This window comes from Castor canadensis, chromosome 8, assembly GCF_047511655.1.
Source record: "Castor canadensis chromosome 8, mCasCan1.hap1v2, whole genome shotgun sequence".
In the NCBI taxonomy this organism is placed as follows: Eukaryota; Metazoa; Chordata; class Mammalia; order Rodentia; family Castoridae; genus Castor; species Castor canadensis.
Genome location: NC_133393.1, coordinates 142,339,564 through 142,360,741, shown reverse-complemented (window position 1 = coordinate 142,360,741; position 21,178 = coordinate 142,339,564). Strand labels below are relative to the sequence as shown.

The window sequence follows — 21,178 nt, the reverse complement described above, 5'->3', positions numbered from 1 at the left end:
AACTTAATGTTCACCTCACTTCCTCAAGAAAGCTGCAGCAGAGATGGCTAGATGACCACCAAAAGAATCTCTCTGCAGTATAGATTAGTGGCTGCAAAAAGTGTTTCCAGAAAGCAACTACCTTTCTTGCTCAGCTCTCTTCAATCTAGGTGGGACCGTGTGACTAGTCACAATCAAGGGAATATGTCACTTCTGGCTGAGGTGTTTGCATACTTGGTATGCCTTCTCACAGTGTCTTTTCACCCAGGTGAATGGGTAGCATGCAGAGAACCTGAGTGAGGGTTCAGCCAAGGAGAGAAGCAGCTTGGGTTCCAAATGGCATGTGGAAGCTGCCTAACCAAGAACCCCTGGCTTAAACTGTGACATAAGTGAGAAACAAACTTTTACTCATTAAATCACTGAGAATTCAGGGTTCAAGCATTATAATAGCTAGTGACTCTTACTAAAGGCTTCCTAGGTCCTTAACTAGACAGATTCCCCTGCTGGAGACTTTCCTAAGCACTTATCACAACTATAATTCACTGTCCAAGATCTGTCTCCCTCTTAGACTGTGAACTCCCTGGTAGATTAGGTTATATATGTCTTTTTACCAATGCATTCCCAGAGCCCACTGCATGCCAACTAATAACCTTACTAAACCACTTGTCCTGAAAATTCTACATTCACTGTAAATGACTTTCTCCCTATTTTCATCTAAGATCTAGAATTCCTTTGGGAGGCCAGTTATTATTCTGTGTTCCCCAAAGTTCACATTTCCCTTCTCAATGAACTCAAAGATCCCGTAAGAAAATGTAAATAGCAAAAGTGCTAACCTCAGCACTTCTACAATGTTACCAGTAGCCTTTAACTCTCTGATACTGTCATCTCGCACAGGAGCACATATTTTTCCCATCGTACTGATGACATAGTTGGCCAGGCCTTGGATGTCCACAGCGTTATGCTCAGCCTGCTGCCTAATGAGATCTATGTCCAAAACTTCACAGATCTGGTTGCGAAGCCGGTTCCCACCAGGAGTCAGAAAAGAGAGAAGAATCTACATAGGGAAAGAGGGAAAAAGTAGGAGCATCATTATATGAATAAAGGTTGTCACTTTTCACTTCTGTGTCTAGATGCCCAAGCTCCCTGTCCATATTATGATGTCCCTGATGCCACCGACAGTACCTCTGCCTGGGTGTAGATCAGAGACACTCCAGTGTCTCAAATTGAAGAAGAGAGTTCTATCTTTTGAATCAAAGACCCTCAACTTGAGGAATGAATGATCCTGTTGGAATGAAAACCACTGCTAAGGAAGCAACATTACTGACAGCACTTCCAAAAGTCTTCAGACAGTATAGAAAAGAAGGAACAAGTTACAGATCATGGCGCTAAAAGAACTCTTAAAAAGAATAAATGAAAACATGTCCATGGGATTCATTAAGTATATTTAACATATAAAACATTTATTATTTATTATAAAAGCAAGCTGTTTATTGACTATTCACTTCACTGTGGTCACTGTACTTATACATGTAACACATGGTGAAGAGAATGGGCTCTGAACCAGAATTCAAATCTCTCTGTCCACTCCAAAGCTTTGTGACCCTAGGTGAGTTAGAGAACTTGGTTTTTATATATAAAGTAACAGAAGTAACTACCTGGATAAAATGAATAATGCAGTGCATGGTGTAGGCTGAAGTATTAGCTAAAATAGTAACTATCATCTCATTTCATTATTATTGCTACCCTGTACATACTCAGGAAACTAGGACTTCAAGAGAACAGGTCCATCACTAAACCAGATCTGTTTTACTTCAGAGTATGCTCTCAGTCAATGTGTGTGCTCTAGGCATTGTCTGGAGCTCTGTCCACTGCCCTATTTCCCAGCCTCCACCCTGATATAGGAGCTACAGGGAAAAACTCTACTACTGATTATGCTCAGTTTTTCAAAATAAATAGTCAACACTAAAGAATATGAAACAGTCTTTGGGAAGAGGAACTACCTGCTATATTCTGAATGCCTGTGTCCCCCTCCTCCAAATTCGTATGTTGAAACTCAATCACCAATGAGATGATATTGGAGATGGAGCCTTTGGGAGGTGATTAGGTATAAGTTTTTGTCTTGTAAGCTACCCATTCTGTGGTATTCTGCTATAACAGCCCAATGGACTAAGACATTAATTAATATAAACATCAACTTGCCTCTCTGATTTCTTCAAACAATTTGATAGCATATTCATACTCAGGAGGCTCAGCATTGAGATCTGATTCCAAGACATCCCAGAAGGCCTGATGAACAATGTGCTTCACTCGACCAGCCAAGCTATAAAAATGAAATGGACTGTTTTAAAATAAGCATTATTTTCCCTGATTATAAAAGACATATGCTCACTGGAGAAATCTTAGAAAATGTGTAAAACACAAGAGAACAAACCCACCGTTAATACTATTATTAGTCTTTTGATATAGTTCCCTTGTTCAATGCACTGGCAGTGTTTTAACACAGTGAAGTATCCACTATGCACAATATAATGTACTTTTTTTCAGTGTTAGTCAAACACTCCAACACTGAGCCTCAGCCACAGCCTTCCCCCAGATATTTTTTTTAATGATTCTGTACCACAGCTCTTAAAAACTTTATAAAATTCTGTCCTAAAGAGATGCCATAATTTAGATAACTATTTTTCTACACAGATCTTTAGATCTGTTCTATATTTTAGGGATGAAATAACAAAGTTGGTCTTTCTTCAACAGCTGAAGCTTCATGGCAAGGAACAGAACAGGTTGACCCCTAAGGAAACATGACTTTGAATGCCCGCCAATTTCTGCTTAGATGTCCCATTTAAAATTAGCCAGACCAAACTGCTGAAATAGGAACCTTCTAGGAAGAGCTTACAAAAGAATAGGTGGCCACCTTGCTTCATTTATGTCAATGACCTAAAATAGGTGCATATTAAAATACACATTCCTACTGAACTCCGACACCATTTTGCAACAGCTTTTAGAAAACAACGTTATTTCCCTATATTATAATTACTGAGGAGTCTTTTTCACTGTAGACAATACACTTCTCCCAGGCAGAGGCCACAAGTCTTTTGTCTAGGTACCTACAATTGTGCCTAGCACAGTGCCTAGTATTTAGTAAGTGTTTGATGAATGTCTATGAATGCGATTAATAACTTGATAGATAAGCATATTTTTTCTTCTTAAAGTATAAATAGCCAAGTATATAATAGTGCCATGAGAGATGAAAATCAGCTTTCTGAGGAGTTTTAGTTAAAATTGTTTCTGTAACTGCAACTATATTCTACTTAGGAAATTTAAGTATTAAAACTTTTTCTAGTGGCCTGAGGTGGTTTATTCAACAGACATGCCATTGCCAATGTTTGTGACTCTCCCAGGTAACTCCAAAACAATGAGAAAGGCAAACATTGCTGGACTCTTGATTTTACAAGTTGCACATATCTGGCTTGAATGGACCAAAAGGAATGAATTAAAACAATTTTATAGATCTCTAAGGGACATCAGAGTTTAAATTTTAAGTTTTCCTATAGGCTGAAATGTACTTTTTAAATGTTTTTTTTAGTATATGACAGTTATACAGAAGGTTTTGCTGTGACATTTCCATATACGCATATATATTGTACCGGGGTTCTGTTCATCCCCTTCATTATTCTCCCTCTTCCCCACCCTCCTTCTTAAAATGACTTTGACAGGTTACAATGTTCCATATTCATATTCATACACACATAGAAAGTGCCTCAACCATATTCACCCTCCTTTACCCTCTTCATTTACCCCCCTCCTCCTACTAGTGCCCTCCCCTTAACATGACCTGTTTTACATTCCTGTCTCTCATTGTTGAAGTGTCTGTTCATTGTTCAGGGGGGATTTCGCCTTGGTATGAAATATACTTTTTAGCTCTTTGATTTTTCTGGAGAATTGGGTGGGGGAGGGTAGACAATCAATAAAATAATGAATAAGCATTTCTATTGGTTATTATAAATGTAACTTTACCATTGCTTTCCCCAAATAAAATATTTGATAAAATACGAGAATTAGTCATATTTTAAAAAGACAAAACTTGGTCATTTGGGAGGGTTGTCTGAAAATCAATGGGTAATAATATGCTACTTCATTTTTAAATAAAGGTAATGTGTCCTAACTCTGCACTTTGTTACCCTCGCTCACACTCTGTAGCCAGGGCAGAAAATGAAGGGGAGAGGGATTAATATTTCCCACAGTATCTGTCAAAGTATTTATGTGCGAGGCACTTTTATGTCAATGAACATACCTTGTTCATCTGAAGTGAGTAGTATAGTCCCCATCTTATCCTTGTGGAATGTGAGGCTTATTTGTGGTCTTAACAGAGCCAGGACTCAAACCCAGGATCTGTCTGATTCTAAAGTACCTTCATTCTGGCTTGTACTTACAACTTTCAAATTTAAAGCAGAGACACCCCCAAATTGTTTTCTTCTACCCTAAATTGTCTTCTATATGTTTATGAAAAATACTAATTTTACTTTTAAAAATTCATTTTCATTAGTTAGTTAATAAATGTGTACTAAACATCCAATACACGTTAGTGCCTGTTTTAGGCACAAGGGCTCTTGCAGTAAAAAAAAAATCTGTCTTCAAAAGGTTATGTTAGCAGGGATAGAAAACAAAACACATTAAAAATGTTTAAGTGGGCTTGGAGTGTAGTTCAGTGGCACAGTACAAGTTTAGCATGTGTAAGACTCTGGGTTCTATCTCCAGCACCAAAAAACCAAAAAGAATAGAAAAGTAAGACAGTCTTCCAGCTATGAGACAATGTGGTAGACAGTGATGGAGAGGGTGCTAATCTCACTGGTTAGGTAAAAAAAGCTTCTTCTAAGGTTGTATGATCTATGAGTTCAGACTGCAATGGAAGAAAAAGCCATATGAAGATCTAGGGGAAGAACTATCACAACCAAGAAGGAAGAACCAAGTTCTGGAAGCAAGATCAAACTTGATGTACTCCTAGATCAGGAAGGAAGCAGGTAAGAAAGTACTATGAGACAGGGTCAGGGAACTATAATCTGCCAGGCCATACCAGAGAGTTTGTATTCTACCTGTAATAGAAAACCACTGAAATGTCTTAAAACGACTTGACCTGATATATCCTTTTGAAAGATCATTATGGCTAGTGTGTGGATATACAGGATAGACTGGGATGAACTAAAAATGGAGATCGAGCAACAAGTAAGGATTGAAAGAGTCCAGGTCAGGGAAGGATGGTGGCCTAGGCTAGGGATGTAGCAGTAGAGCTGGTATGAAGGATCATAAAGAAAACCAAACAGATATATCTACTTTTAAAAAATTAATGATTAAGGCTGGAGGCATGGCTCAAATGTTAGAGAGCCTGCCTAGCAAGCTTGAGGCCCTGAGTTCAAACCCCAGTACTGCCAAAAAGAAAAAAGAGAAAAAAACTGACGATTATTATGAACACATCCTGGGAGGGCTATGATCCATATTTAAAAGGAGGAAAATTAAGCTGGTGCTAGTGGCTCGTGCCTATAAGCCTAGCTACTTGGGAGGCTGAGATTAGAAGGATCACAGTTCAAGACCAGCCTGAGCACATAGTTCTAGCAACACTCCATCTCTAAAATAACCAGAGCAAAATGGACTGGAGGTGAGGCTCAAGTGGTAGAGTGCCTGCGTCTGCTTTGAAAGCATGAACCCTTGAGTTCAAACTCCAGTCCCACAAAAAAAAAGGAAGGAAAATTATGCTTCTGATTTCTTTCCTTTAAAACAAACAAAAAAGGTCTAAATGGTGTCAAATATTTTAAGTTGTCTTAATTGACAGAGAATACCTTGGGACTAATAACTGACACTGTGAAGTTGAAAATTCAATGCATTATCCACAAGCCAACCTTACTTTTAAAGATAATTTATCTGTAAAACTAGGCTCAAGCCTTTTCTTCGTTTCACTCCAGAAGAACTGTGAGCCACCAATGCCAGAAGCTGAGGTAGGATAGCAGGGTGTGGCTCTAACTAGAGGTCCCTGGAGTGAGATTAACTGGGAAATGTCCTTTGCAGCTATGAATCATACCTCCAGATGCTCTGGATAGCCTACAGACGTTGGAAGTTCAGTTGCATTTATTTATCCATCACAACTTGAATATCAGTTTTTACTAAATTGATCTGCAAATATTTATTGAGAATTTATTATATGGCAAGTGTTATGCTAAACAATCTGGATAGAGCAATAAACAATTCAGGCATAGTTCTGCCATTGATGGTGCTTGTGGTCAAGTGGGGAAGATGGACATGGAACATAAAATTATAAGATTTCTTTACCAAAAGGAAGACAATGGAGGTTACAGGAGTCTTTAGCAAGGGTTAATTGTCTAGGGGATTCAGAAACATCAGGAAAAGCTTCCCTCAGGATGTAAACTGAGTTCTAAATGCTGTGGGTAACATGTATCCTAGAAGAATTTTAAAAATAAGTATAAGATCTTATTAGAGAACTAAATAATGTTTATCTCCTGTGGATATTATACAAGAATTTCCAGGTATCAGGGTTAATCAGTGTCACACCAACACACACACACACACACACACACACACTCTCTCTCTCTCTCTCTCTCTCTCTCTCTCTCTTCCCTGGCATTTGCACACAACAAAGGCTTCCAAGTTACCTGTTCTCTGAGAGAGCATCTTGTTTCAATTGGAAATTCTCATTTACAGCAATTTCATGAGCAAGAGTCATGTTTGATAGGTTTCTTGCTGCAGCCATCACTTCATCAAATGTTACAACCCTGGGAGGGCTCGTTGCTGAAAGTAAAACAAATGTCAGACAATGCTGTAGAAGAGAAGTTGTTATCCAATGAAGTCTCTTCATGCACATAAGGTTGAATTTATTCCAATGTATATTTCAGGGTTTTACAAGTAAAGAGATTGTATACTAAAATAGATAAACTTAAAATTTAAGCACTCTTTCTATAACTTCAGTTGCCATACTTGATAATAAATTCTCAAATATATCTAAGACAAGCTTATTAATATAGGATACTGTAACTTTAAAAAATCACTTACTGTCAGTGCCTATTGATACTTAGATTCATTTATATGCATTATATACATAATTGATATGATTATTTTAAAAAACTAATTCCTAAATGTATAGGCAGTATAAGTTTTACTGACTGGTAGTTATCATTTGGCTTAACTGAGATATAACTTATCTCCTCACAGGGCTGGACTGAGGTGATTAAATAAGGTAATTTAAGTAAAGATATATACATTAAGAACCCAATAAATAGGGCTAGTGGAGTGGCTCAAGTAGCAGAGTACCTGCCTAATAAGCATGAAGCCAAGAGTTCAACCACAGTACCACAGAAAAAAAAAAAAAGCTTCTTAAAAGCTGGTGGAGTGGCTCAAGTGGAAGAGCACCTGCCTAGCAAGCATGATACCCTGAGTTCAAATACCAGTACTGCCAAAAAAAGAACTCAATAAATCTGAGAAGTTGGATAATCTACTTCTCTGTAGGTAGGTAATTAAGAATTTGAGCAATTTCTAGACATACTAATAAATTATTCTAATAAATCATGTTTTTAAAAATAGTGTTGGAAATCTTTGCTGTTAATTAAAAATCATGACCCCAAACAAAGGCACTGACAAGCAATACTTTCCTGATTTATTTTTAGGAGGAGGATGAAAAGAGGAAGAGGGTAAGGGGAGGGAAGGAGGAGAAAGAAAGATGATGCAGACAATTAGCAAAACCCTTCTTCAGGAAGCTAGGTACCTTGTTATAAGATGCATGAACCCCATAATACAGCATCAAGAGTAAGAAAAGGTGCAAAAACATGGGATGGCTGCTATTAATTCTTTTGCCAAATCTACCTCAAGATTCTCCTCAGAAATGTCTCAACTCTTTGGTCCAATAATCCAATGATATCCAAAAGAATTTCCAAAAGACTTTATATACCAACATATTCATAAAGCACAGTTTATAACAACAAAAGCAAAATGGAAACTCATTAAATGCCCTATGATAAATCCATGGGTAAGTAAATTAATGGTGTACCTACTTGATGAAGTAGTAGGTAGTCATAAAACAAATGTTTAGAAAATATACTCTCATGAGTAAATGTTTTAGTCATAATACTAAATGAAAGAGTCTGTGTGTGTGTGTGTGTGTGTGTGTACACACACACGTCTATGTGAAGGATAAAAATACAGCAAAGCACTGCCAGCTGTCATCTTTGGTTGATACTATAGGCAGTATTTTCTTTTCTCCATAGTTATGTATTTCTAAGTTTTCAAATAAGAACAAAAAATTTTAAATGAGTGCAAATGAACAATTTTTTTTGAAGTGGACATCTGATCCTATTAAACATTAGCTGCTTTTTTCTACATTTTCTTTGTCAGTTTAAGGTATTAAACTCACTAGGCAAAATGCTAGTTTTAAAGCTTTTTTTGTGGTACTAGGATTTAAACTCAAGGCCTTGTGTTCCTAGACAGGTACTCTATCACTTGAGCCATGCCCCACTCCACCCCCCAGTCTAATTTAAAAACTTTAAAAAAAGGCAAACACACTTGCTTAACATATCTCTAGTATCTACAAACAAAAAAGGAAAAAGCTGTCTCCCTTTGCTGTGGTCACTCTTTCAACTTTTTCTCACAATCCCAGTGTAGTAATTCTTGGAGGACTAGCTGATTTGCCCAACAGTGTTTGAAATCAGCAGGAAACCCTTTCAATTATTTCATTTCCTTCCTGACCCCTTGAGGAGGGCAAGTTTCCTCCAATGTGAGTAAAAAAACATCAGAAAAGACTAATTTGAATTTATCCCAACTTGCTCAAGAAGTAATCACAAGGAGTGAGTAGCTTGGGAGACAAGACAGACAGGATTGAGGGGTTCTGATTTATGGCCAAACCAAATAGACTAAAGACCCTGGTAAAAATAAAAAATCAGTAGATTATAAACTTTAGTGGCTATTTATTTCTGAAAACATACACAAAATAGCTGAACTGCCCCTGCAGTGCTATTCTGGTACATTCAGAAAGGAGAGGAACTCTATGCTTTACTCTCAACATTTCTGAGTTTTCAAATCTATCATGTACTTATTCAAGCGTACCCTCCACCCTCAGCCCATGATCCCTTGTTGGCTCACAGGCAGGAGAGCTGGATTTGCTGGAGGAATCGCTTGTGAAGCTCTGCCTGGAGCACTCATAGTCACTGAATGAAGCCATGCTTTCAGAAAACCGTGAAGAGTCTGAATCGCTGGGCTGGTCCTCACCTACATACTGCTTCTCACCATTGAAGGGCATTTTGTGTCACTTGAGTGTAGACAGAGAGAGAGCACCTGCATAGACATAGAGAGCCTGCATCATCATTCTGGGGTACTTTCCCTGGTGCCACAGATGCATTTTCAGTGTAGATGACTGTGCCCACAAGTGTAACAGTGTTGGAAAGGCCCCCAGACTACATCATCCTTCCACTAGCATCCTGGCCAGGCTGTCATGAGTCCATCAAGACTGCCTTCCAGAAAAGAGATTCCACAGTCCATTGGTGTGAGCTGACTCAGGACATACCCACTGCAAATGCAGGACAGCTCTAAGCAATGACAGATCCTTAAGAAAAAAAAAAAATTACACAATACACAGATGTTCTCCTCCTGGGTCCCTAAAACAGGGTAAGGGGAGAGAGTGGGGCTCTGGGGTCAGAGTGTTTATTCTATCTTGGGGAAGTCAATTAACCACCTGCCTCATCAGTGAAACTGGACTGAAAGACTGACCTCATGGGGTTAACAATTAAATAGGATAAATCTTATTGACACAACACTCAAATGTTACTTTTTTCTCTTCTTCTTGTTTTAAATAAAATGTTTGAAATCAGCCTCTTTATGCCTTCTGTGAGCTTCTGTGGGGAAGGGAAAGACTAATGAGCATCTCTGGCTGACAAGTCTTTAGCTTCTTTCTGGCCATTTTCAGATGAGATGTCACAACATGAAGAGTAAGATCTGATATTTGGCTTGTACTTGACCATTTACAAAGTACCTACCTTAACCCAGTAAGTCAATAGGATTATAGGATCCTGACTCACAGGACAGGAGAACAGACTCAGAGGGACCAGGGGACTAACTGTACCACAGAGCCAGGCACCTGATTCTATGTCTAGTGCTGTTTCTGGGACATAAGACTGCCTCCCAGGGAAAGAAGTTGGGCCTGGCACAACCCAGAAAGATAATAGGCACATGAGATACCCAGACTTAGGTCCAAGATCACTAGCCAGGCCTGTGAGAAAGCTGGCCTTGATAGAAGCATGGTATCAGCTGACACTAAAAGGGAAATCTGGCCCAAGAAAAAAGGTACTTCAACTCCTGGATAGACAACAATGGTAAGAATTCACTGTATCCCTTTAAACCTGAGCCAGCCCATACAATGAGGAATGCAATGCTTTTAAAGCTGCCAGAATGTGAAACTTACCTTCCTCTCTAGCTTGGTATCTCTCTTTACCAACATTTTACTTCCTATTGATAGTAATTCTTGAAAATACTACTTTCTCCAAGAAGCCTTTCTCTACCTTCCCACAGAGTTCATGGCACTTTTCTTAGTACATCTGCAGCATATCTCCTGCATCTCCATAAAAGCATTTTTACAGTTATTTTCTTCCCATGGCTACTTCTGAATCTCCTTAATAAGGCTGACACTGTATTTTGTCCACTGCTTGTGCCAAGTATGTTACAAGTATTCATTCACTATCAGCTAAATTATAATCATTGAACCTCATTTGATAGAGCTTCAACTACCACATTTGCAAACTGCTATCACTATCCATTTATGTGCCTGGTATTGCCAAAGACCAAGCCCTAGAGCAGAGAATCTACCACCTAAGCCTAGCTTATTAGATTTAAAACTCAAAATTGGCACACTTCTTTGAATATCTTAAGACTGTTTCCACTATAATATAGTAAATGTGCCTCATATGCTCTGCTCTTGATTTTTTTCTTTACTCCAGCTGCCTCAAATGAGCAGGTCTTCAGCAGTTTTTTTCCAAGTAAATAAAAATTTTCATTCATGGGAACTTAGGAACTAAGTTAAAGTTATTCATTTTCTTACTCCAGCAGGATAGCACATTTCGTAGGTTTAAGTTATATTTAACAAGGCAGCCAAGTGCAAAGATTTGAAAAAATAAAAAGATCTCTAGGTTAGGCCAGGGTTTGAGGCCAAGGTCTATCATTAACTTGCTGTGTGACTTTATCACATCTACTCTCTTCATCTCTTTTTTCTTGATATGGCTGGGCTAGTTATACAGTTCTTTCTGCTAGGAATTGCTAATATGCCCCAAGAAAGAGTTCCACAAGGCATTACTAGGAGTTGTAAAAAACTAAATGTGCTCATAGCAAGCATGTTGAATTGAGATCAAATAAGCTTTCTAACAAGAAGTCACCAGAGATGGCATTCTTGGCATAGGAATGCAACAGAAAATTTAAAAGCTTCATAATGTAAGAAGCTCTTGTTTAGTTGGTAGAAGCCTCCACATTACAACTGGGCCTTACTTTATCCAAGTAGAAGCATGTCTTTGAAGCCAAGCACTCTATTAAAAAATTGTTTGGGGGAGTGGGGGTGTGGCTCAAGTGGTATGATGCCTGCCTAGCAAGCATGAGGCACTGAGTTCAAACCTCAGTTCTGGCTAGGGATGTAGCTCAGTGCTAAAGTACTTGCCTAGCATGTATAAGGCCCTGGGTTCAATCCTCAGTACTGAAAAAAAAAAAAAAAACAAAATCAAACCCCAGTACTACCAAAAAGAAAAAAAAAAGAAATTGTCTATTTCCTCATAGAGGCATACCAATCATGCCTAATTCATAGTATTGGGATGATATTTCTTTTATATAGAGAGTTCTTGGGACAGTGTGTGACACACAGAGAACAGAATACAGATGTTTGCTATGATGATTTACTTTTTTGTTTGTTAATATCACCACAGTCATTAAAAACTCTTCAGGGAAGAACAGAGTTATCTCAGGGTAATAAAAGCATGGTTGCTCTATAGACAAACAAGGCTAGTAACCTAGCCAGACCTCCTGCACTTGTCTGAAATACAAAACCCAAAAGCAAATGGCCCACAAAGTGAATGTTCTTCTGCAAGGGCTTTTACACCTACTCTTACCTTTCTTGGTTTTTGGTTTCCATATAGATCATTTAAGGACAAAGTTACTTGACTCAAATGACATTGTAGAACTGTTGTGAAGATTAACTGAAGTAGTTGAAGTCCAAGTACTTAAGCTCCTTGTAAGGACCTGACATATCTCAGCTATTGTTTTACTCTTATTAAAATAAGTTATAAATACTGAAAATGTCAATATCATAAAAAACAGTGAATGAGGATATATTCCAGATGCAAAGAGACTCGGTAACTGTGGTGGTTTGAAGGTGCCTCTCAAAAAGCATGTTTTGGAAACTTAATTCCCAATGCAACAGTACTGGAAAGTGGGACCCCATGGGAAGTATTTAGGTCATGAGGGGTCCACATTCATGAATGGATTAATGCCAATTATAAAAGTCATGAGGCTGTAAATTTAATGTCTAATGCATTCTCTTGCTCATGTGATGCCTTCCACCATGCTATAATTCAGCAAGAAGGCCTTTACCGATGCAAGTCCCTAAATCTTGGACTTTCCTGTCTCCAGAACCATGAGATAAATAAATTTCTGTTCATTATAAATTACCCAGATTTTGGTATTCTGTTATCACAACACAAAATGAACTAAGACAATGACTGAATGCAACAGATGATCCTAGACTGGATCCTGCACTAGACAAAATAAATGCTATAAAGGCCACTATTGGTCAATGATAATATTACCACAATAGTTGAATCTCCTGTCTGTATTCCAATGTTAAATTATTAAAGTTGATAAATGTAATGTGGTTATATGTTTAGGAATAAAGGGCCCTGATGTGTGTAACTTCCTCTCAAATGGTTGAGCCAGAGTCAAAAGCAGACCACAGGTATTTTTGAAACTTCTTCCGTAAGTTTGAAAGTATTTACAGATTAATTGTTTAAAAGAGAAGTACTGAGCTGAAACCTCCAGGTTCTGATTCAGCAGACCTATGTTCTGCAGTTTTTAGGTTTTGATTTTTCCAGCTACTTAGGTACCACTCTATTATAAAATCACTTTAGAGTGAAACTTGTCCCTATGTCCTTCTTCAATAGCACCTAGAGAATTAAACAAGAAATAGGCCAAAATCCTTCAGAAAAGGAAAAATAAGTCATTTCTTTAAAGAGTTCACTCCCGGGTGGTTTCTCTTTTCCTAAAAAAATCTTTTGGTGGGTCAATAACCATTTTGTGATCTGGCCTTTACTCACCTCACTCCCTGACCATTCAGGCTCTAGAATCAGCACCTTTTTGGAGTTCTTCAGACATGCCACACTTCTTTCTTTGGAGCACTTTCATCTGCTATTATTCAATGATGCCTTCACAGTATAGCACTTGCTGCAGCCATTCCAGGGTAAGGTCAGCTTGCTTCCACATGTGCAGGCATTCATGTGGTGGTGGATAGACAAATTTGGCAGGGTGGAAGTAGAAAGAATGAGCTACTCACCTTTGTTATGCTACTCACCTAAATTCCAAGTGGTTGGCTCCTTGTGGTCATTCAGATTTGAAACTGAATGTTTTAAGTTCAAGGTGACCGTCCCTGAAATTCCCACTTACCACATCCAATTAGTCATGTAAAGCTTAGATCACTGTCTGGGATGAGCTAAGAGCTCAATGAATATAATATTGTTGCATGAACAAATTAAGCCACACTTCTATTCATGAAACAACTTGAGTTTTCTATCTCTTCTGTTTCTGTCACATTGCTCATATTACCACTAGGCAGTTACTTAAAGTGCTATAGTTGTTGTCTGCATATCTGCCTTCCAACTAAATTTTGAGCTGCTTCTCCAATTTCTAGTACCTATCTCAACACATTTCCAAGGTACCAATAATTCAAGCTATGAAACATTCACAGTTCCAGAATCTTAAAGAAATTTTTACATTGGCCTTTCAACTCTGGCACTCACTGACACCGAATAATAACAATTAAAGCTAACAGTCATGAATTGCTTATTATGGCCTCAATAATAAGCACTCTGTAAGTGCTTTCAATACTTTTTCTCCTTGAATCCTCATTATATTCTTTAGCTAAGGTTATCATCCCCATTTTGTATTAAGAACCTGAAGCTCAGAGAGGTTCACATTACTTGCCCCAAAGGTTCATGGCAATGCAGAGGCACAACTGAAATCCAGGCAGTGGAATCCTTAAGCCTATGCTCTCTATCACTCCAGGATGGGTGAAGAAAATTAGTGTGCTGCTCATTCTTTCTACTCCACCCTGCCAAATTTGTCTATCCACCACCACATGAATGCCTGCACATGTGAAAGCAAGCTGACCTTACCCTGGGATGGCTGTAGCAAGTGCTATACTGTGAAGGCATCATTGAAAGAGGTCACTCTCCAAAATAATTCTCAACTACCTCACTATTGTAACTGAAAATAATCTGTTAGGGTGCCATTCTTTATGCACTGTAAATCCCTGGTGAAAACTCAATTATTATCAAGAGTTAACTGCGTACAGCTAGTATGAGTCATAAACATTTTGGAGTGAATTATTCAGATAATCCAGCAGGGCCCTGAGGAATGAAACCCATCCAGTTAAGGTTTAGTCATGGAAAAGACAAATTTCAAGAAACATTTAGTGGATACCATCCTTCAAGATCAGCTCAAAGTGAGGTGCAAGGACAAGCATTCATATTTGTGTAGCAAAAAGCAGGAGGTCAGAGTATTTAAGACTGGGCTCTGATGAAAAAAATTGCAGATGCTGGAATAAATCCATCTTCTGTAAGGCCGCTTTAGCACCAGTCCCAAATAGCAGTGCTAAAAAGTTATTCATCCACAGCAAGCAAAAACCATACGGCAGGGGTGGGCACAGTGGCTCGCTCACAGCTGTGGTCACAGCAACTCAGGAGGCAAAAATCAGGAAGGTGGAGGTTCAAAGCCAGTCCCAGCAAAAAGCTAGTGACACCCCCAACTCAATCAATATGCCAGGCACAGTGTGGTGCTTCTGTGATCCCAGCTACGCAGGAAGCCACAGGTAGGAGGATTCAATCTGAGACTCCTCCTGCAAAGAACCTGACAGTTTACCTGAAAAATAACTAAAGCAAAAAAGAGCTGGAGGTGTGGCTCAAGTGGTAGAGCACATGCCTAGCAAGTGCCAAGGGCTGAGTTCAAACCCCAGTACTGCAAAAAGAAAAAATAAAATAAACCCAAAAAAGCTGTAAAGCAGAGAACTAGGTGCCTGCATGATCCAGCTAGACAATATCGGTCTTCATCAAATTAGAACTAACCAACAAAGAGCTAGATAAAAGCCAACAAGCCAGTCACTGTCTATTAAGCAGATGTTCATGCTACGCATGGCATTACAGCATCAGGGAGAAGGGTTTCTGGGCACTTTCCACACTTGAACACGCTCTCTTCCCATCCCTGCTACCTGCTTTAGTACCTGGGCTCCTCAATCCCTCACAAAATGGCATGAAAGGGAGCTGCTTCCTGAGATACACATGACTGGGTATTTCAGCCCTGGGCCCCTTCAAGTCAGGTGACCTCCACTGGCTGCCAGGGATGAAATCTCTAGAGGGAGGAGGAAGAGGCTGGCCGGCAGGGAGGCTGCTGAAGTGGGAGCCACTGAGATAACCTCATTATGAGCTGGAGGTAGGAGGAGCAGGATCTTTGGGCTGGAGACCATGAGTGAGTAAAGAGGGGCGCACTGGGGACAAGGCCCACTGGTCTAGTTTCCCAGTAGTTAAGATAGCAGGACAACCGTCTAAGAGCAGATTCCCTAGGCTTTCGTCATTTGAGCACCACTCTTCACTACTGTTTCCTCATCACCATCTCTCCCTCTACCAGCATTTAGCAAACGTTTCTTTACCTGGACTAGAGTTTTGTACATAGATACATGCATTTAAAAGGAAATCACTACGAAGCCGACCGTTTTATGGAAGGTTTCCTTCATACTAACGAAAACATACAACCACGTGCCACCGTATCACCGCTGCCACCCGTGGTGGTGCCAGCCTACTTAGCAGCTCTAAGAAGAGCAAAACCATCCCTGAAAGGACCCGGGTTCGAGCCCTGGCTAGGCCGGCGATTCCCCGCCTCTTCCCCGGGAGCCCCTCCCCTCTCGGAGCACCACGTTTCCTGTCAAAACAAACCCGTGGGGCCAGGGACCGCGGAGGCCAAGCCCAGCGCCGGGGAAACCCCGGCAACAAAACCCAAACATAAGCTCCGGCCTCGCCCTCTCCACCGCGGCTCGGCCCCGACTCCAGCGGGCCGGGGGGCGCGGGGACGGCGCCATGACCCGCAGCCGCGGGCCGCGCAGTGGCTGGCACCGGCCCGGCGGGATGTAAACAGCCAGCCAAGCGACCCCGGCTCCGCCACCCCTCGGCACCCGCGACTCGAAGTCCAACAAGGCGACCGGAGTGGGGATAAGAGGTCGAACTTAAGGGCCCCTGGCACCGCCGTCTCGGGACGGAGGAGGCCCTCGGGCTGCCGGTTGGAGAGGTGCCCCTCCTCCCGCGCTGGTCTGTCACCTCAGAGCCCGCGACCCTTACCCGGGGTCGGATACGTACCGGGTCCCGCGCGAACACAAGAGAAAGGCGGAGTGACCCCAGGACTGGCGTGTGTGGGTTTCTCCTCACAGAGCACCGCACAACCTCAGAAACTCTGCCTCCCACAACTCCCGGCCCCGCCGTTGTCTCCCCACTCCACTGTCCCCCCCAACCCCGTCTCCCTCCCCCTCCCCCCGTCCCGTATTTAAAGGGCCCTGAGGGACTCTAGGGAGGAGGCCATCCCAAAACGGGTAAGCGGGGAGATAATGGGAGAAGCGGAGTCGGAGAATGTACAGTATTTTAGGCTGCGATTGCGGAAATCTCATAGATTCGACCTACTATAGACATAGTTTTTCTCAAGCTTGCATCAGAGAGGTTAAGAATAGCTTGGATTCGAGGGAATTTCGGATGCAAGAGGAACGGCTCCCCTGCCCCATGTACAGTGAGTGGTACGTTCCAGGACTGCGAGGGGCGGGGAGAGGAATGTTTACGGAACTGGGGCGGCCGTGCAGGCCCGAGAGTCGGCGTTCGGGGCGGGGCAGAGCGGGCGCTAGGGGCGGGGCCGGGCCGGAGGAGCCCTAGGGGCGGGGCCCAAGAGACAGGCTGTGGATCCACGGAGGAGAGCTGCACCCACGGATGGGTTCGCGGCGTGCGGCCGCGTGAGCGATTCTGGCCGCTCGCCGCCGTGCGCGAAACTTTCAGTAACCCACACTCTCCTTATGTAAACGGGGCACTCGAAACTGGGTGTCCACCACTACACCCTCCACACATACAGGGACAAGCGAACCGACAACGTGGCAAGTGGTCTTTCCCACATTCATCCTCGACCCAGCCGCGTCTTCGATGTTTGTGTCTACGTGTTCAAATCAACACGGGTCCAGATTTGCACCTGGACGGGATGATTAGCTCCTGGGAACCACGCCTATTCATGCTTTTTAAAGACTTCGTGTGCATGCACAAGATAAAGCGACTTACTTCCTCTAGGGTTCTTTGGCAGCACTTGTCTTGGGGAGAGGTTTCGACACTGGTTAATGTAAATAACCAGTTCCAGGAAGGGGACTCTGTGGAATCAGGCCTACGGTTCATCTCTTCCTGTGAACAAGCCTTCCCAACCTTATACATGAAAACTACAATATTTTTTGACAGGTGTAAATTGGTATTACTTGGGAGACAGTTTCATGCAGGAATATAAGGAAGTTTCCTACAGGCTGAAGTATTTCTCTTTAGTGTTGAAATCATGTCTGGACTGTGGAGGCAAATTAGCCACCACCAGTATAGAAAGAGGAGAGGGGAAGAGAGCAGGATAGAAATCCCATTATTCAATGGTTGCAATATGGACTTACCTTGGGTTCATACCCTGGTTCTGATACTTACTCAGGAGATCTTGATCAGTGGGAATAACAATGATAGCTGTTTCTTGGAATTCTTGTGAGGATGAAGCAAACTGAAGCATGTGATGTGCCAGTATGCACATTAAGCACTCAATGTTAATTATGAAGCTATCTGACAAACTACTGTAACACACTTAGCTGATGATCTGTATAAATTTGTATTGTGTCTTGTTTTGTAACATCCTCGGTTCTAAAATATACAGCTTGATATAGATCAAGAGATCACAGAGAAAATACTGTTAGCCACCCAGGTTCTTCCCTACAAACATGCCCTATTGTATCATTTGTTGGAAGAAAGCAGATGATAGAAGCCTCCAGTTTCAATTCTTGCCAAATAACAGCCCCCACACAACTGCCATTACCACCTAAAACTCAACCATAGGATGATTACCCCCAAACCTCTGGTAATTCTGTGACAATGACATATTGCTTCCTTTGTTGGCTTCTTAGGAACTTATTAAGTATTGTTTGTGTTATGACATAACTTGGAACAGGTAAATATGAGTCAGTGTAGTTGTCTAGTCTACCTGGGTGACCAGCTGCCTGACCCTAGGCATGACGTTTATTTTAAAGCTCAAATGTGTAACTCTCAAAGCTATAAGGAGCTGATTTTTGTCAAAACAGGTAAATCAAGTTTCAGTAGGTCGTAGGGTGAGAACCTTGAAGTAGGAAAGGTGGGGTGACATCAGAGACCCATGCTGGGATGAGAAAAGATCCTGGAAACACAGTCTCCTGTCATTTCAATGTTAAATAACTTGCTAGTTGAAAACTCTTTGGTGAATTATCTGACCAAAATGCCTAGCTTGTATATAAAATTACTTTTAAAAAAAAAAAAAGCCTGTGTACATCCTTGCTAGAGAGCTCAATCATAAAACAAAATCAATCCTTCCTGCTCAGGTTACATTCATGACTTTCTGGGAGTGTGGGGGTTCGTTCTGAAACTCAACCTCTTTAGCAAGTAAAATAACATTTTATTTGAAGAAGTTATATTATTGCACCTACATTTCTTTTTATTTTTGAGATATGGTCTTGCTTTGCAACCTAGGTTGGCCTCAAACTCATGATCCCCCTGCCTCAGCCTCTCTAGTGCTGGGATTACAGGTGTGTACCACCACACCCAGATTTGCACATCACTTTTGTAACTTCTCTTTTTTGAACTACTTACAGAACTCGAGGTAGAACTGTTTGTTTTCCCCCTGCAAATTACGTGAGAGACCAAATTTGGTCAATATCCTTAGCAAAAGACTTAGAGCAGATAAAAATTTTTGCTTGATGAAGAAATACAAACACTCATTTTCTTTTTACATGTCTGAAATCTGAGTTGTAAACAATGAATTCTTGAAAAAATCAGAAAATCAAAAAATGCAATTGTGATAAGGACTTGCAACCCCTTGATGGCTTACTTTGCTGATGGAGCTGCATCTGGAGCTGATTTAATGTAACACAAATTTAGCTGCACCTGCTCAGCTAGCACAGGGTGCAGGAAGCACAGGAGAATTACTAAATACACCAGTGATCTTGCCCTTCTTTTCTCCCTGTGGGAGTCTGTGATGCTTCTCTTACCCTGTTGATCTGATTTCCAAGCTTCTCATTATATCCAAGTTTCTTACCCAGACCTGGTTTCTCAGTCACACATACAGTCACACATGGCCCCACTGTGGAAAGCCCGATGCTTGGTTTAATGCTCTGCTGCTGCTGTCTTGGAATCCTTAATATGTTGTGAACAAGAGGTCACCACATTCTCATTTTGCACTGGTCCCCACAAGTTATGTAACTCGTCCTGAGCTCATCACACTGAATGTGAGTCTAGTGTTTAAAGTCACTTCCCTCCTTAACCTGCTCCCAAATGCAAATCTGTTATTTCATCTTGTATTCAGTCGAAGAAATCTATGTTTCAATGCTAGAGGAGAATCAAAGTAATCAACCAAAAAAACAACAAAAAACCCCTCAACATGGCTGTATTCCAGACTTTATGACTCATTTAGGCAATTTTTAAGAATAACTTTGCCTACACATGATTCTGACTTTATGTTTACTCTTTATAGCTTAACCTCTCACATAAGATGTGACTCCTAGAATTTCATCTCTTTTTCTCTCCGTACATGTTAAGGTGTTAGTGAAAGGGCTGTAAAAAAGCAGTAAGGGGAGAAGAGATGCAATTGAAAGCAAAAGGAAGAAAAATAATTTGGCTAATATATATATAGATATATATAATATCTATAATATATAGATATATAGATTTCTATATATAATATATATATAGAAAATAGGCCATTGAATTTTTTAAAAAGTCAACCACATACCTTTGTGGGAGGGTGAGTGGTACTGGGGTTCAAACTCAAGGCCTCCTCCCACTTGCTAGACAAACATTCTGCCATTTGAGCTGTGCTTCCAGCCCTCAGCCATATACCTTATGCTCAAATTTGCTGTGAACCTAGAATTGCTCTAAAATAAAGTCTCTTAAAATAATCAGCTTCATTTTCTTGGAAAATTTTATTGTTCTTTTTCCTTTGGTCTTGAAGATAAGGCAGATTTAAATCATTGACCAATTTGACTATTAACTGATGGTTGATTAGTTTTCCAAAGTACTAAAATCAGTTTTCTTCTCCTGAACTCAATTAGTGTAAAGTTGGAGGTTATTCCTCATTCTAATTGCTGGTACCCTCATGTTTAGACCAGGCCCTGACCCTGTCACATACTAAAAAGACAAACATTCTTCATGCCTTCCTCTTCCCCTCCATGGGCCACTTCCACTTACCTGAACTCACTGTTCTTCTTGGGAAGCAAAATTAAAAGGAAGAGAACCAGTAGTGAGGACAGCTCTGTAGAAAGCAGGTAGGAAGTAGGAGGGGCCAAGGAGCACCTATAGGAAATCAAAGAAGTGATGGCTCAGTCCCCTGATAAGGACAGTCCCTCTCCTTAATACTTTAGGGCTAGCAGGTACTTTTTTTCTAAATGCCTTCTCTGGTAAACATTTAGGCCTTCAGTTTAAAAATCAAATGGGATACCCAAAGGGTTGGGGGAAGAACTTCTGAAATAAGATGTAAAACCCAGAAGAAGGATTGAGAAATGTGATTCTTCAGATACAGTGTTAAACATCAAAACCCAAGTTACAGAGCAGTGATTACAGGGTGACACCATTTATGCTAGAGAGAGCGTACACTGGAGACAGTATGCATGCCTAGAAATGGA

At 40.8% G+C, this 21,178-nt stretch overlaps 1 protein-coding gene across 4 annotated transcripts in view; it reads right to left on the bottom strand.

Annotated features, from left to right (window-relative positions):
* Tcp11l2 (t-complex 11 like 2) overlaps window positions 1–20,851 on the bottom strand; it is a 42,365-nt gene extending 21,514 nt beyond the window's left edge. Inside the window, exons 1-6 of one of the 4 annotated variants that reach the window (XM_020184482.2) lie at window positions 16,617–16,762; window positions 13,314–13,470; window positions 9,115–9,306; window positions 6,639–6,774; window positions 2,179–2,299; window positions 813–1,033 (exon numbers count right to left, since the gene is read on the bottom strand). In XM_020184482.2, coding sequence (XP_020040071.1) covers window positions 813–1,033; window positions 2,179–2,299; window positions 6,639–6,774; window positions 9,115–9,271 — 635 coding nt within the window. In that variant the 5' untranslated portion in view covers window positions 9,272–9,306; window positions 13,314–13,470; window positions 16,617–16,762. Of the gene's footprint in view, window positions 1–812; window positions 1,034–2,178; window positions 2,300–6,638; window positions 6,775–9,114; window positions 9,307–13,313; window positions 13,471–16,616; window positions 16,773–20,744 lie in introns of those variants that run through there. The other 3 variants (XM_074084295.1, XM_020184480.2, XM_020184483.2) reach the window with 3 other exon arrangements.
* Between the last annotated feature and the right edge of the window lie 327 nt (window positions 20,852–21,178).